We start from the raw sequence: 18,150 nt of genomic DNA on the forward strand, positions 1-18,150 counted from the left end.
GCCAGATACAAGCTTTTGTTACCAAGCATCAAAACAATCCATCAAAAATGTTAGGTAGGGAGCATCGGCATAGCCAAATGTTAAATACAAACCAAGATTTAACTAATAATCCTACTAAATTATTTATATTATCTACGTATTTGGAGGGTTACTATTTCTCGTATTTCATTTTATTGTTTAAATTAATCTATTATTTTTTATAATTCAAATTTTCAGTTTTCTTTTGTTTCAACCAAAATATTTGAATTTAATTAATGATCAATATATTCATGTTTATAAACTACCACAAAGCTGTGATTAAAAAGGTGCAAGTATATATATATATATATATATATATATATATGCATTTATCAGAAACAGATGATCCTAATCTTGTTAAACCACAGTGATCAAAGAAACTAATTGGATGATGGGGTCTTCAACTTTTTTTTTTTTTTTTTTTATCTTACTTTATATGATGCTTTTTATTTACTTATAATTTTTTCTTATCAGTGGACCTAATGAGCTTGACCAGTACCTTAATTACTTTTCCAAACACCTTTTGCCCTTTTTTTTTCTAAAAGTGAACCATTTCCCTATCCTTGTTTTTCACTCAATGGTGAAAGTATATATACCACTTTTCAATATAATATATATATATATGGATGTTAGTAGATATTATGAGCCTCTCATTTTCTTTAATTCTATGTTGATTTTGATCACCACTAAAGTATGCATGTTATTCACATGAATCAGCAAGACAAATTGCACAAGATTCCATTGTCAAGTTTTTCTTGATGGTCGTCTCAATCTATATTAAAAACATACCTATAAAAAAAGGCCATTTTACCTAATTATATCATGTTCTCTTATTGATTAATTAGCTAGCAAGTATTGTTAATAAGGATGGATAGGGTGGAGTTTCATCAACCTATTTGTCTTTTAATTAATGCAATGCTCAAAATGTGGATAATTACTATAAAGTTGATTTTCACAATTGCCTTCCTTCTTAAGTTAATGTTGCTTTTCTTGAAAATTATTTCTCCCTTTGATCCGAAATAGTATTTTTTATTTATTTATTTTTAATGTGATTGTCTCTAAAGTTCTATTGTCATTTTTCTTACTTCACACGATACTTTTATGTGTTTTTTATTTTTATTTTTTAAAAAATCTTTATATTTTTGTAGAAAATACTTGTTTTTGTTTTTATTTAGAAATAAATTATGAGGCTATATATATTATTCATGTCGTTTTCCTCAAAATTGGGCATTTAGCTTTTTATTCAGAGGATGATTTTTCCAATATACTTATGCTAATTAGTGTCCATAAAAGAAAAGATGTGCTACTTAGAAAAAAAAAAAAAAAAAAAAAAAAAAAACCTTATGCTAATTTTTGTGTCCATAAAATGACAGAAAACATGCGTTAGCTTTGCATATTATCACTCAAACACAAAATACTTTCAATTTCAAATTTTTAACTTTTTTCATATAATTATTATCTAATTATTACAACTTTCACAAACTCTAAAAAAATATCCAAAAAATAGTACTATTTTTTCAACTTTTTTAAAAAAATTAATATTTAAACAATTTTTTAACTTTATAATATTTTTATTCAACTTTTTCTTTATTCTTTTTTAATACTCAATAAAATATCTTAAATCAAATTATTTTACTATCATTCACAAATAGTCATCATTGTTTTTTGTAGATCTTTTTAGGCGGTCTTAATTTTCAAAACTTGAAAATTGATATTATGTATATGTTTCTATTCAAAACTATATTATCTGAATTTTTTAAAAATATCTTAGAAAATAGAAAAAAAATAGAGATATTAAGAATAGGTCAATAGATCCAGAGGCTTCTTAGAGCATTGGTATTAGTTTCATCAAAATTATTTTTAAAATTTGATGAAAAGTACATGTTTTCTATAAATTCAAAACCTTTCAAGCTATGATCCCACATTGAATTAGTCATTGAATTCATCAAAATAATAATATAATATTATTTTTTTAAAAATAATTTTTTTTTATATTTTACAATTACACTAATAATGTGTTAATTAATAATTTAATTTGATTCTTAAATTACTATTACAAGACGGTTGAAAATTAAACGTGAATAAAAAAAACTGTTAGAGATTAAAAGTGAATAAAAAATAAATTTAATGGGTGGACAGTAGCCCTTCAAATTTAAAGAAACACATTCATTTACTGTAGTTCAAAGCTTCCTACTTATCTCTTTGGCTAATCCAATACAACTCTATTTTAATAAGGAAAATACTTTAGTCACAAAGTGATTACACAAAAATAAATTCACAAATTGATATAACTTGATGTTGTACGTCAGATTGTAAAGTTATATTTATTATAAAATAAATTTAACAGATTCTATAAAATTATATTAATTTATGATTTTATTTTATATAATTTTTTTATATCTATAGTAGTTCTCTTTTAATAAAATTTATCATATTTTATATTTGACTAATCTTCTAACGAAGTTAATGCTAATGCTATTAAAGTTGCACCGTAGCGAGTCCACAACGGCAGAGGACGATGAGCATTTGCCCCCGTATCGTATGCGTCACTATAGACATGTGGCAACATACTAGCGTTTGCCGGTTGGAAAGAAAACGGCCGCGTGAAATAAGAGATACCGAGACAGTGACTGAAACCGCGTGAAAGAAAGAAAGCCCACAAAATAAATGTTGGGTCCCATAAAACCTTTCCCAACACACTTTGCTTCTTCTTCACGCGTCTTCTTTACTCTTCTTTACTTCAAAAGTTGTATAAATAAATAATTTTTTTAAAAAAAAGAATATTAATATTAAATATGTGAAATGCTAATTATAAAAATTTGAAATAAATAGTATTATAAATATCATTAACCATTTTAAATTCTAAATAATATATGGATTTAGTAAGTGCTAATGCAACATTAATGTTCATATGGGATTTTATAGAGTTAAGATTGTTTTATATATTTCCAAATTATAAAAATGTTTCGATAAGAAAAATTATGAAATATTAATCCCATCGATTAATATGTTTTTCGATTGTTTCATCAAATGAAATGATTTGGTATATAGAGATAAATATTACAATAACATTAAATCGGGACATATGTGGATTTCACATAATTCAGAATAGATTTTAAAACAACAACACTATAGTCCATGGAAAAATGAATTTTTCGAAAAACTCAAATAGGTATAAATAATTGAAATAATAATTTCTCATTATTCAATAGCTTATACATGAAATAATATTCCCACCGAACTATTTATTTGCTGAAATTACTGACAAGTCGTCGAATATTTTATGATTAAATCATGAAGAAATTATGAGGCGTCTGTAATCTATGATTCTATAAGATCCGCCCGACAAGCTCCTAGTTTCCTTCCACGCTCTCTATACCCTTTTGGTCAACTAACTTAACCACCACCTCCAGTTATTTGCTCACTCCTGATTTTCCAAGGTATGCCCATCATCATACATAATACGTGCACCTTCGGGAAATCCCGCTATTTTACTCTACACTGGAGAGCGTGGATATTACCGCCTGTATCATGAAGGACACGTGCCAAATACAAATACTGCATGACGATAAACACAACTATGCGCGTGGGTCAATTAATGGAGACAGTGCTTGCCGTAGAATCTAAGGTGAGAGATCTGGAGCATCAGGCGCCGCAATCGTAGAGCTACTCAGTCCTCCTTGCACGTGATAATCACGTGTCCACTGCACTCCACTCCACTCCGTAAACCCCACCTTAACCTGACTAGAGTCAACTGATTTCAACCATGGTTAAACCTATTTCAGACTTACGGATGACTGCCTTTGCCTACTCAAAAAGTAATACGCTAAATTATAATAGTATGATTTTTAAATATATTTAATTTTTATATTTTTGTATATTTTTAATAGTTAAAAAAATGTGATTATTAGTAGATTTATTTTATATTTATATTTTTTAATGGTTAAAAATGTATATAAAATACTTTAAAAGACCAAAAAAAAAAAAAAAAAACTCATTTATACCCATGTACATATTTAGGGTGCACCTTAACAATATCTATCATATTATATTATTTCACGACACTTTGTACAATTATATTTTAAAATTAATATATTTTCATAAAAGAATAATATTTTTTAAAATTATTTTATAAAAATGATCATATATTTAAAGAATTATAATCATTTTATTTTATTTTTTTTGTCTTGTTTGGTCCATGGCTCATGCCACTATGATCCTATCTACTAATAACCCTTTTTTGGCTGCCTGATTAAGATGGTAATAGAGTATTAGCCAATAAGTTTAAAGTATACGATTTGCTTAAACAACAAATACGACAAAAATCAATTATTAATCAATAAATTGTGGCGTTGATTGAGTTTAGTCTTTAGATCGTGGAGGGATATGATATGATTTAAATATTTAGATGACAAATACTATTCTACTCTATCTATATTTTATAATCTTAACTCATAAAAGGTTGATTTAGTAATTTTAAATGGGTTTTTTTAATTAAAATAATTTACATAAATTACTATGTACTTTATTTTAAAAATCTTCCTTTCCTATAAGTTTGTCTCATATGATCTATTATATGTCACACTAATGCTAAAAACAATCAATCTAAAACAAATTATTATGCAATAAAAATGTTGAAAAATTTGCATTAGATGGCATGTATATTAACTTCTTCCCCAATGGAGGAGAGGCTTCTAGTTGTGGGGCTGTCTTTCGTCATCCCAACTTGTTCATACCCTTCAAAACTCTTATTTCTAAATCTCAACCTCTTTCCATACAGTCTGTTTAGATTTAGAAATAGTTTCATTTTATATTATTTTATTTTATCATTATAATTTTATTAAATTTTTTTATATAAAATATAATAAATAATTTAATTTTTTCAAATATCAAAACAATAATAATATTATAAAATAATTTTCTATTAATATTTTATTAAACTCATCTAAAATTATTTTATCTCATTTTATTTCATTTCACTATCTAAACTAGTCTTAAAATTGAGATTTTTTTGCATATATATATTTTTTAATTTTTTAAAAAATAACACAACATGCAGATCCTATTATATTAAATATTAGAATTTAAAATGCAAATAGTTAATATTTAATACCAGCTGAATATATCCCTGAAGTTATAAAAATCTTTAGATAAAAAAATTGGTAAAAAAATCCTATACAAATATAAACAGTGCATTAAAATCCAAAGTAGAAACAACCGGATCGGTGGCGGCAGATGGGTGTGAACACTCGTAAATATAGTCAAAAAGCTCTGGACAAATTTGAAACCATGAAAGTTCAATATTTTGGAAAAGTGTAGCTGTACGTGTAAGACATTTATTGGTTGTGAGATGTTGATTGAAAGATGCTAACGTCATAATTACAACCTGGATGCACGATAGGACTGACGTTACAATTTAAAAATGTAAGTGTTGTTAGACTGAGATAATTAAGGTAATATTCGTGGTTAAGCGACATAATCAAGGCCCGGAGCTCTTATATAATGGGAAGCCAGCTCCGGGGGGTAAAACAGAGTGAGGTTCTAGGTGAGATATTCCCTGCAAAAAGAGAGAGAAAATCCATAAAGGAAAAGTTTGTGAGCATTTGTTACTGTGATTGTTCATCATCTTCTTGATCCCTTTCCCCCCCTCTGTAACGCCCCGCTTCTCTGAATCCCTTTCTGTTAATCATCTGTCTTTCAAGTTCTGATTTTTGGGTTTGTTTTAAATTGTGTCAAAAGAAGCAAACTTAGAAGGATTTTTCGAAAGCCAGGTGTTTTCAGAATCGAGATCCAGGTTTTTCTTTTAAATTTTCTGGTAAATTTCGTTGGTTTTTTTTTTTTTGAACTTTTGTCTGATTTTCATATCGGCTTTAAGGGTTGTTTTTTATCCCTCGAAAGTTGGTTTTTTTAGGCTCTGGGAGTGGAAGAGGTTGTCTATTTTAAACCTCTTCGATCTTTCTCTGTAGAAAAATTTCTCATTTAATTTTTCTGTTCTTCTTTGGAGTCAAAATCTGTTCTTTAGTTTTGGTAAGAAACAGGTATTTTTCTTAGATCTTCTTCGTATTAATTTAAGATTTGATAACTATTACTCGAGGCTTGAATTTATGTTCAGTGTTGAAGGCATGGCAGCTACCGCAGATCTCTACAGTAGCGGATATCTTCAGTCAGCCTCGTATGGAGGAGAGCTAATGGAAGCACTGGAACCATTTATGAAAAGTGCTTCCTCATCAACAATCCCCAGCTCTTCCTCTGCAACCCAGTATCCTTCCTCTCCTTCTTCATCACCTTATGTTCCTTCTACTCCGACCTCTTCCCCTTCTGATTACGACTTCAAGTTCTTATTCTCTCACTCCGTCACAACCCAGCCCGGTTTCTACCCCGATGGTTGCTCCACCTCGACGACCCCTATGTTTTCCGACGGGATCTCGACCCAAAACCTTGTAGGTTTTGAGCAACCGGCACCACTTGGGCTGAACCAGCTAACACCAACTCAGATCCTCCAGATCCAAGCTCAGATCCATCTCCAAAATCAGAACTCTTACCCTCAACACCATTCGTTGCCTCAGCAAGATGGTAGAGGTACCCTTGGCCTTCTGGGTCTTAAACCGATTGCAATGAAGCATGTGGGTTCTCCTCCAAAACCCACCAAGCTCTACAGAGGGGTCAGGCAGCGACATTGGGGAAAGTGGGTCGCCGAGATTCGTCTCCCGAAGAACCGTACCCGGCTTTGGCTCGGCACCTTCGACACCGCCGAAGAAGCCGCCTTGGCCTACGACCGAGCTGCTTATAAGCTCCGCGGAGACTTCGCCAGGCTCAATTTCCCCAATCTCCGGCACCAAGTTGACTACCAGCCTCTTCATTCCTCGGTGGACGCGAAGCTCGAAGCCATTTGTGAAAGCTTGGCCAGCTCGCAGAAACAGGGCAAGGGAGAGAAGCGAGTCCGTTCGAGCAGGAAATCGAGGCAAGCCGAAGCCGAGTCTGTTGGCGAGGCGGAGTCCAAGAGTTCGGAGAACTGTCGTAAGGTGGAGACATCCTCGTCGCCGGTAATGACCGAGAGCGACGGGTCCGCAGGGTCTTCACCTTTGTCAGATCTTACGTTCCCGGACTCCGATGAGCCGCAGTGGGATGTAGCTTCGGAGAATTTCTTATTGCAAAAGTACCCTTCGTACGAGATTGATTGGGCATCTATTTTAGCTTAATTTCCATTTCCATGTTGATATTCCTGCTTCCAATTGTAAGCTTTTGTATTTTTTGTTTTTGTCTGGGTTAGTCCTTTTTGTCCATGGTAGTGTGGATTAGATAGTGGTTTTCTCAGGTGGCTGCTGCAATGGAGTTTTTGGCAGTTGCAGGGCTACTCTTTAGGACTTGTAATGTTAGGTCTTCTGAATAATTCAATTTGTAAGTCTCTCCACCATGGTCGGCTGGTTTTTTTTCTTGCTAAAAGATCAGGGGGGGAATGCTAGTCTGTTGATTATGAGTCTTTCCCGTTGGTACTGTCACTAAATCTAGTCCTGTAATTGAATTATATTTCATCATTATATATGAAGAATTAAGAAACATATTAGATCTTGCTTTATATCTTCTTTTTGTTCCAAGGATAAACCTTTATTATCACTGAAACGAATCTTGAATGATATAAAGCAAAAAAGTTGAATGATATGTCTGTGGTTATGAATTCTGATCATTGAAGCTTTGGACATGGCAGAAAAGTTGAGGGTTTTGTTATTTGTGGAGGAGTCGATGATGAATCCCGAGTTACGTAATATAATCGGATCTGTTTATGTGGTGGATCAAAGCTGCAGCCTAGTTTCTTGATGAGTAGGGAGAAAAATGGGAGAGGCAGCTCTGCTTTTTCCTGTTTTTCATGAATCCAAAAGTCATGATTCATGAACTCCTATCACTTTAATCATAACTCATCATTAACCTATTATCTCCATTAACAACTGTTTCTCGATTCTCCTTTTTCGAAGTCACCGGAATTTGTTGAAGGTCGAATTAGATTATTTTTCTTGGCTTTTAAAAATATATTTAGGATTTTTTAAAAATTTTGTTTTTTCGTTTTTAAGAAGTATTCGATTACTTCACAAGGCAAACGTGATTCACTCTTGTTGTTTTTGGTAACTTGTCAGAGGCGAATATCACATCAAGAAAATTGAAAGATGCATATGGTGTGATTGGGAATCATGGCTTTTTCCTCAAAAAGTTAAATTATAGATCGATTCAATGAATGCAAAAAAAATAATATTCACGAGAAATATCTTTCCATAGTTGGCATCCTAAATTCTAATATACAAAACCAACCATAGCGGATGAGATTTTCCTTTTTGTTTTTTTGGTTTTTGAATTTTAACTTTAAATGAAAAGACAAACTCATAATATTTACCTTCATCCATCTTATTTATATGCTTAATATGTTTCATCGTATCATTTTTCTAGATAGTTTCATAGTCTGCAGATGTAATATTCATATTCTGCAACAAAGACTGTACACTAAGAAATAACGTAAAATAGCGGGATATTATTATTTTTTTTTCTTGATAAAAAATACTGGGATATTGTTGGTAAGGATGTCACCGTTGCTCTGTTGGAAGCTCTAAACAGTGGTAAGTTATCTAAAGATCTCAATCATATCTTCATTACTTTGATTCCTAAGAAGAAAAAACACTAAGGTGGTGGCTGACTACAAACCTATTAACTTATGTAATGTGTTTTATAAGCTGCTGTCTAAGGTTCTTGCAAACAGACTCAAATGATTCTACCCAATGTTATTTCTTCTTCACAAAGTGCTTTTGTCCCGAGAATAATTATAAGTGATAATATTCCTATTGCATATGAGTTGATACATTTTCTTAGACAAGAGATATGGAAAAACTGGTTGCATGTCTCTTAAGTTTGACATGAGCAGGATATACAATAGAGTGGAGTGGAGTTTTTTGGAAAAGGTAATAACAAAGCTGGATTTTGATGAAAGGTGAGTGCAATTGATTGTATGTGGTGTATGAGATCTGTCTCTTTCTCTATCCTTGTTAATGGTGAACCAAAAGTCTCAATCTTTCGGTCTAAAGGCTTAAGACAAAGAGATCCCCTACCCCCTTATGTTTTTTTACTATGTACTGAGAGTGTGATGTCTCTTTTACAAAGGCCTGCTACTAATAATTCAGTGGAAGGGATAAGAATCTGTAAAGGGGATCCAAAAATAAATCATCTTTTATTTGCTAATTACAATGTTTTGTCTTACAAGGCAAGTAAGGAGGAATCAGAGGATTCAACAACTGCTGGATACTTGATAAAAAGTATTTGGTCAAAAGGTAAATAGGGAGAAAATTGCAATGGTGTTCAGTAGAAATGTTGATATAAGGCGGCAAGAGGAATTAATGAGGTTTTGGGGTGTGCAAACTCTTCAACAATATGACAAATACTTGGGATTGCCTCTAGTGGTTAGCAAGGCCAAAAATGTAATTTTTTCTGATCTGAAGCATAAAGTTTGGAGGAAAGTGTAAAGTTGGAAGGAAAAGTTACTATCCCAAGGGGAATAGAAGTTCTTGTCAAAGTAGTGGCTATGTCTATTCCTACTTATACTACAAGTTGTTTTAAGTTACCCGTATATTTTTGCTCAGATTTGGAAAATATGATGGTTAAGTTTTGGTGGGGTCAAAGAAAAAATGAGAATAAAGTTCGTTGGGTTAGTTGAAGTAAGATGTGTGAACCAAAAGGAGCAGGAGGTATGAGATTCAAAGATTTAAGAACTTTCAATATGACTATGCTAGCTAAGCAGGGGTAGAGTTATGAATGATGAGTCTAGTTTGCTGTATTAGGTTTTTAAAGTTAAATATTTTCCCACTACAAATTTCAGGAATGCTCAACCCATCTTATACTTGGCATGAAATATGGGAGGCAAATAAGTTATTATTGCAAGGTTGTCGGTGGAGAGTTGGCAATGGTAGATCTATTAATGTATTGATAGACAAGTGGATACCAGATTATAGTTTCCAGCAAAGAGATCAACTTATAGTGGTGAAAGTAGCAAGCCTGATTGATCAAACTACCCAAGGATGGGATGTGGAGAAAGTTGGTAGCATGTTACCCCCAAGAGCAGCAGTTGCAGTATTGAAAATTGTGCTGGTACAGGAGTTAGAAAAGATAGACTGGTATGGGATCATGAGATAAATGGTCAATATAGTGTGAAGAGTGGTTATCAATTGTTCCATTTACTTGGTAAGTCCCCACATGAAGGTGAGAGCTCAAATGTTACAGACAAAAGATCTTTTTGGAAGAAACTTTGGCACCTTGAACTACCAAATAGGGTGAAGGTTTTTGCTTAAAGAGCTTGCAAGGATGAACTGCCAACTTTAAAAAATTTGAGTAAGAAAAAGATAATTTTGGAGACTGAATGCAAGTTTTGTGGTGAGGATGTAGAAGATGTGGACCATGCCCTTTACTACTACTCTTCAATAAGGGTAGAGGTATGTAGAGCAAATTTCGTGTGAGGTAGTCAGGAAAGTTATGAGAAATGGAAGTAAAGAAGACTTGGAAAAATTCTTTCTAATTGCACGGGGACTACGGTATAGAAGAAATCAGAGAGTTTATGAAGAGAAAGTATTATCTCCTGAGCAAGTAGTGGAACATGCTTTATCTCTGCACAAAGGGTACAATGAGGCTTGAGGGAAACCAGTGAAGCAGATTGAGAAACAGTGCAGGTGGTCTCCCCTAGCTGCAGGCAGTGTGAGATTGAATGTAGATGGGACAGTGTTTATGGATCAGCAGAAGACGTGTGGGAATCATTCTTAGAGATTCACAAGGTAAGGTCCTAATGGCTGCTAGTAAAAAGGAATTTGAAGTGAAGGATCCAACTGAGATTGAACTTTTGGCAATTTTGAGAGGTTTACAGTTATGTGTGCCTCTGGGATTGCAGGAGATGGTTATTGAGAGTGATTCTCTACTCATGGTTACTGAACTGAAACAGGAACAAGTGTCTTTTACTTTTTTGGGCAATATAATAGTAGAGATCAAAGAATTGATGAAGAAATTCCACAGCTGCGATGTGCAGCATGTTGGAAGACTGGGCAATTAAGCTGCCCATCAGCCAGCTAGACAAACTTGGCATGTTGAAGACCTTTTGGTTTGGTGGAACTCTTATCTAGATTGTATTTCACAGATCATTTGGCCTGAAAAACTTTTGTAATGTTGATTTCGTGCTTAATGAAAGATGTATTTCTAAAAAAAAAAAATAGCGTAAAATCAATAATTATATAAATAATTTTAATAACATGATATGTTATGATGTAGCGTGATATTTAACAATTTTTCGTATTTTCTATGTTACGTAGAAAACAATCTAAATCCATATTTTAACGTATGCACGCAGTTTTATATCTAAAAACTCGTTTATTTTCATTGTGATTTTATATGATCTTAAAGAAAGTATAATTACTAGGTAAGTTTAAAAATTAAGTAAATTAAAAAAAAACAATAAATATAGTTTAAATGGTAGTGTCAATAATTCATATCGATAAATGGTTTGAAACAATCTTAAATTTTCAAGATAAAGCATGATTGAGATTATAATTATTCATGTAAAAAACTTATTGGTTTCTAGTTCAATTGAAATTATCATTCCTTTGGAGTAACAAAGACGGGGATGAGGTCAAGATAAAAAATAAAAAATAAAAAACACGTGTAAAATATAGTCTTTTAATAATAAAAAAAAGAAGTGGATTCTATTAATATTAGGTACAAGTCTTAAATAAATACGTTTTAGTACAAACTTTTTATAAAAAAAATGTGTTCCACTAATAAAAATAAATTTTTTCAGTATAATTTTTTAAAATAATGTATTTTTTTTTTTAAAAAATATACGAAATATATCTATTTAAAATTTATATAAATAATATTTCATAGATATAATCGAGTACGCGCGGTGGAAAGATAAAAAAGCAAAAATTAATGTACAAAAAGGTGAAAAGTGAAAAGAAATCTTAGACGATTTTGTTAAGGCATTGGATTCGGATCAGTGGAATAAAAAAGAGGAAAATTAAAATAAAGGTCATTTCGTCAAACAAGTCCCATAGAATCCTAATTACTTTGATCTCTGTAACTTTATTCCTATTCTTCATTCCCATAATGCAAAAGACAATATGTTCACACGGCCACCACATTCATCAGAAACAAACAGACCCAAGAGATTCGTATCTTGGAAAAGTTTCGGCGACTTTTTTTATATTTATAAATAAATAAAAAATTATTTAAAATGTCACACATCAATTGATAGGATTGAAGAAGATAAAATGCGTGATAAAGGACAATGTTTTTCGAGTTTTAAATTCTAAACGGCAACGTTGAAGAAACCCCGACGGCTTTTGAATGAACAAGAAATCTCGGAACCATATCCATGGTTACAACAAAGAAGCAAACTAGCAAGTAAACAACATATCCAGTCAAAGCAAGCAATCTATCCAAGTTAATACCAGATAACATATTCAACAAGTTATACCAAACTTTACTTTTTCTATTTTACATATTAATTTTTACAATATATCATATATCAACTTAGAATTAATCTATATATAATCTCTAAATAGAAATTACTAATACAAGTTCATACAGTTATGTTTAAAAAAAAATTTAAAAATATAATAATATTATTTATAAAATGATGTTATTTTTCCTTTTATCCTCATTCGTCAATGGGTCCCCACTCAGGATTGCAAATAAAATTTCTCATCAGGTTATTTATTTATTTTTCATATCATTAAAATAATATTTTTTTATTCTTTTTAAACATTTCCTTTCTACCAATAAATTTGTAATATCCATATATATATTTTTTATATTTTCAATATATTATTATATACAATGTACTATAATTCAGTCCTCTACACACAAAATAAAAATATATAAGTCAAATATAAATTAAAAATAAAATCAAAATATGAAAAAATTGAATAAATAATATTAAGATATTTTTTTAGAAAAAAAATAAAATAGAGGTGTTTTAAATGATGAACAATAAAAAGACTTAATATTGAAATGTAAAAATAAAAGTAAATGAAGTATAAATAATAAAAAACTTGTTTGAATGATAAATAGTGCTCGGTACATATAGCGGGTTACAATAATAATTTATATTTTAAATGTTCTTTTATATAATCGAATGGAGCTCATTTTATTTTTTAAATAATTTATATTTTTTATATTATATATAATCCATTGAGAATGCATTTACAAGATAGTATAAATTTTGAATGTTTATTCTAAGAGATTGGGAATGGTGTCATTGGGTGGCCTAAAAATGAAAACGAGAACAATGATGTGAGTTGAACAAACCGTGGGCCAAAGCCCATAGTAAAAAGAATTATTTCTATCATAAATCGGCCCAAGAGATTGGAAACGCCCCGACACCTACGAAACAACAGATGACAGAAACGAGAGAAGAATTTGAGTCCCACATCGTCACGATCTTCGCCCACAATTCAAGAGCCATCACTCTATAAAAGGGTCAGCTAGATATCCTGAAACAGACGAATTTGATTTCCTTCCTTCTTTGGTCTTTCCTTGGTTGTTTTCTCCCATTGAAGGGTTATGGAGAAAAGAGAGAGACCCATAGAGTCTACCTGGTCCAACCCTCCTTGTTCTCAACGAAGGAAGCAGCTTGATGTAGAAGATGACGACGAAGAAATACCATATATCCCCGAAGATATAATCTTTGATATTCTCCTTCGATGTCCTCCAGACTTCTTGTACGATAGTGCGCGGTTTGTTTGCAAAACATGGTATAATCTGATACGAAACCCTAGATTCACCAGAGACCATTTACTCCGCCATGTTCATACCACTGACCATACCGTCGGTTTATTATTCGTTAAGAACGCACGTACTAAAATTTCCCGGTTCCTCGAGATTTCCGAGGGGAATATCAAGTTGACAGATTTCAGACATCAATTTCCTGCTCGAATCTTGGCTACTTCGTACGGTGTTGCATTATACTACAGGATAGAAAAAATTGCAGAATCTCTGTACGTCGTAAATCCAGTTACAAAACAAGTAGTGGAACTTCCTCGACCGGATTTTAAACGGCTCAGATTTCATTTCTGTTGGAGTTGCATTTCATATCTTCCAGGTAGTGGGAAAATTAAGGTGGTAACCCGCGTGAAAGACATGGGAGAGCAGTATCGTTGGTACATACTGACGGTGGGAAGAAAGATGTCCTGGAGGAAAGTCGTCAGCACCATTAATCCTGAAGGCATAACTGTTCGAGGGTTTGTGGGTGACGGAATGCCAACTTGTGTTGGTGGGGTTGTTTATTGGAAATTCGGGGATAAAATAGTTGCCGTTGATCTCTGTGATGAAATCATTCATTACTTCTATCTTCCAATGACATTGAAGTCTCAGGGTTCTCGGCTTCTTGTAATGGGGAATCGTTTGTGTATGATTGAGATGACACGTCCATCAATCTTGAGACCTGAAAATGTATGGATAATGAAGGATTTGAAGCAGAAGGAGTGGGCTATAATTTATAAATTAGACGTGAACTTTGAGCTGAAAAATGTAGGGATTCTTTTCTCGAGACCTATTGGTTGGTTGGAGAATGAGCGGATGTTGCTTTTCGAGGAGTATATCCGAGGGTCTCCATCTTCCGATCAGGTCGTGCCAGTGATTGTGGCGTACGATGTGAGGACAGGAAAACGAACATCATACAGATCAAGATCATTGTGCCTCTCTCTTGACGATATTGTGCTTTTGCACTCCAGCAGCCTCATTTCATGGTGAAGTTCTTCGATCGTGTGAGTCCTGGACTTGCAAAGTAATTGTGTTTTTATGATGGGTTGAATTGAATTGAGTTGAGATGAAAGTTAAAAATTAAATAAAATATTATTTTTTAATATTAATATTATTATTTTAAGATTTGAAAAAGTTAAATTGTTTATTATATTTTTTGTGTTAAAATTTAGAAAAGTTGTAATGATTAGATAAGATAAATTGAGATGGGTTTAGAATCCAAATATATGGGGTTTAGGAGAGGTTTGTATTTGTAATCTATCTCAACTCATTTCAACTCATCTCATCTCACTACTATTCATTATTATTCATCAACTTTAACTCATAAATATCACTACTATTCACAATCAATCTCGCTACTATTCACAACCCATTTCAACTCATCTTCAAATCCAAACGATACCTTAACCATTTACAAATCTTTTTTTACCCTGTTATGAATATTGGTGCCTTTAATTAATTAGTTAAAGGCTCGGAATTCATTAATTAATGTAATTATTATCTAGTAATTAATTAAAGTTATGTACAGTATATTAATGTTTGTAAGGAATAAATTTATAATCCATTTAATAAACTAATTAAGAAAGTGTTATTTTGTTTAATTATTTTCACATTTTTTTGGAGTGAGATATAGAGATTTATGGAAGTGAGTTTTCTGTATTATTAATAATTAAAGATTTATTTGTATGTACTAAAAATTGAATGCATTAATTAGTGGGCTGAATAAGAATGCTAGTTTAGGATTTATTAATGGTTTCTGATCAAAGGTCTTAATTAATTCGTCTTGTATTATAATGATTTGTCTACAAATTAAAGGAGGAGGGGCAGAGGCAGAGGGGAAACTGAAGACTCATGGATCGGCCCGAATTCATAAGGTAGTACTGATCACCTCAACTAGTTATATATAACTAAGTCGTACGTACGTACCCAGTAGTTACCAATTATAAGCTAGACAGTGTTACCCATAAATTCCTTTTTTTTTTTTTTTTGGAAAAAAAGGTAATTAATTTTCTTCCATATTATACGAGGTTTGCATGCATCTCGTTACAGATCAAAATATATTGTAAATTAATTAATTGGACGATGAAGTTAATTATGTACACATTTTGAACTGCATATATATGGATGTGTTGAGACATGATGATGATAATCAGCTCCCCATATATATATAGTAATTTCAATCTCAACACTTTCTTCTTCTGTTCTTAACCGTGCGACCACATTGGCCTTTGTTTTTTTCCTGGACTGAGGATTGTCAGAAACTTAATTTGTGAAGAATGATAAGCTAGCTATCTAGCACGCTAAAAATATCTGTATATACTGAGCATTAGTATTGGATTATGTAAATGCAAAGCATGTAAAATTTATATAATATGATATAATTTATTTGACTATTTTCACATTGAATTATCTATTTATTAGTAAAAATAATAATAAAATATTATAAATTTAATAATATTTTTTTCATTTTTTTTTAAATTAAGAGCTAGATAGAAATATTAATGTTATATAATATGAGATCACTTGGAGTATACAACCATTCATGATACAAACATTAATTAGAAAATTAATGTAACAATTAATGCTCTTAATGCTACAGGGAAAAAATTGAGTTTAACAATTACTGCTATTAATGCAAGGAAAAAAAAAAAAGGACAAGAAACAAAAGTGCTGCTGGAGAGACACGTGGGAAGAAATGAAAAAAAAAAAAAAAGAAACAAAGAGAGAATTCAGTAGAAGCCAAAACCAAAGGAAGAGAGAGAGCTTGCAAGGAAGAAAATATTTTTTATTCCCTTTGATCATATTACAATGACTATCAAATATGACTCAAAGAATTAATTTACAGTAACTAAAAGTCATTTATTTTTCTATTTGCATAATCCAATGCAACACATTTTGAGATTCTATTAGCCAAATCCTCCATTAGATTTGCATTTGCATAATCTAATGAGAGTGCTCTACTGTTAGGAGATAAAATTCCCTGGCCCAAAGGGCCACCATCAAGAAGCAAGATGAAAAAGACAAAAATAGAACAAGAAAAAGTGTCAGAAGAAAAGAAGGAAGTGACGGAAAAGAGAGAAAAATGAGAAGGGGGAAGCAAGTCAAACATGCAAGGAGGAGTGGGATAAAATTGACTTCCTCACCTCCTACTAATAGGAATCAGAATAAAAAATTTTTCATCCAGACAGCTAAAGGGGGAGGGATGAGAGCGTAGAGGTCACCTCAACCTCACGATGAGATATCTAGAAAATAGGTTTCCGACTTCCATTGTACAAAGAAAAATGAGAGATCATGGAAGACTGTAAAATAATCATCTTATAGTGGATTTTTCCTCTAAACTACTTATGGACATAGGCCCTATGTTGAACAACGTAAATTTGTATATCTTCATCTCTATTTATATTTCTTGTATTTATTTTCTATTCATTATTATGAATTTACGTACGGGCATCGTACCACTGCTCTGGACCGTCCACAAGTCTTCAGTAGGTCAGAAATGTCTCTTTCTCTCATTTCGATTGTTGTGCAATTTTTTGGCATTAACATATATTTATTATTTTAAGCTCCCGTATCATGGGCTTAATCAGACCGATCTTTGTTGTCATTACTGTGATTGATAACGGAGTTTTATGTTCATCACAAAAAGACATAGTTCAGTACATCTTGCTAAGCATAATTATAATGTAATACAAAAGGATAAAATGATTAATTGGTGATAAGAGGTTTACTCCCTAGTGTACGTAGTTTGGTGGATGAAACTGTTATGGGTTTGAGTTTCCCTAAGTCCGATCCTAATTAATTAAGGACATCATGAGACTCATGCACGTTGTGATGATTCAATTTATACTCTTTGTTGGTTGAATGATTGTGTTGCATTTCTTTGGAGTTTGTTAACGAAAAATAATCTGGTCTCATTGTAAACCTCTAATACTAGAAAATTACAATGGGAAGAAGCCCTATTTACAATTAGAATTAATATAAATAAAAATTTCAAAATTAATATTTTAATAGAATAGTGATAGATTTGAAAATTTTTTTTTATTTAGGTCTCATTTGGATGTTGAGCTGAGTTGTGTTCTTTATGAATAGTAGTGAGTTGAGATAGTGGAATGAGTTTTGTAAGGCCAACCTAAGATGAGTTTAGATGTCAAGATGAGTTTATATGTATTTATGGAAAGTTGAAAAAGGTTGTGGGTCCTACGTATAAGTGTTGAGTTGAAAAAGATTATGGATCTCACGTATAAAAAAATTTTGAGTTGATATGAGTTTAGTGATTTGAGAGTTGATTGTTTGGATGTTAGACTCAGCTTAAAATTGGACTAAACTGAACTCAGTTTAGTCCAACTTTTAAACGGG

The 18,150-nt window shown here is 31.9% G+C and overlaps 1 protein-coding gene across 1 annotated transcript; it reads left to right on the forward strand.

Annotated features, from left to right (window-relative positions):
* Window positions 1–5,528: 5,528 nt before the first annotated feature.
* LOC121254811 (ethylene-responsive transcription factor RAP2-13-like) lies at window positions 5,529–7,594 on the forward strand. Its single transcript, XM_041154976.1, has one exon. It carries the CDS (start codon window positions 6,123–6,125, stop codon window positions 7,215–7,217), a length of 1,095 nt encoding a protein of 364 aa, XP_041010910.1. The 5' UTR covers window positions 5,529–6,122; the 3' UTR covers window positions 7,218–7,594.
* The last annotated feature ends 10,556 nt before the right edge of the window (window positions 7,595–18,150 follow it).

This window comes from Juglans microcarpa x Juglans regia, chromosome 3D, assembly GCF_004785595.1.
Source record: "Juglans microcarpa x Juglans regia isolate MS1-56 chromosome 3D, Jm3101_v1.0, whole genome shotgun sequence".
Taxonomy (NCBI): domain Eukaryota; kingdom Viridiplantae; phylum Streptophyta; class Magnoliopsida; order Fagales; family Juglandaceae; genus Juglans; species Juglans microcarpa x Juglans regia.

Coding starts and splice junctions, on each gene's coding strand:
- LOC121254811 (XM_041154976.1), top strand. CDS start 6,123: ATGTTCAGTGTTGAAGGCATGGCAGCTACCGCAGATCTCTACAGTAGC.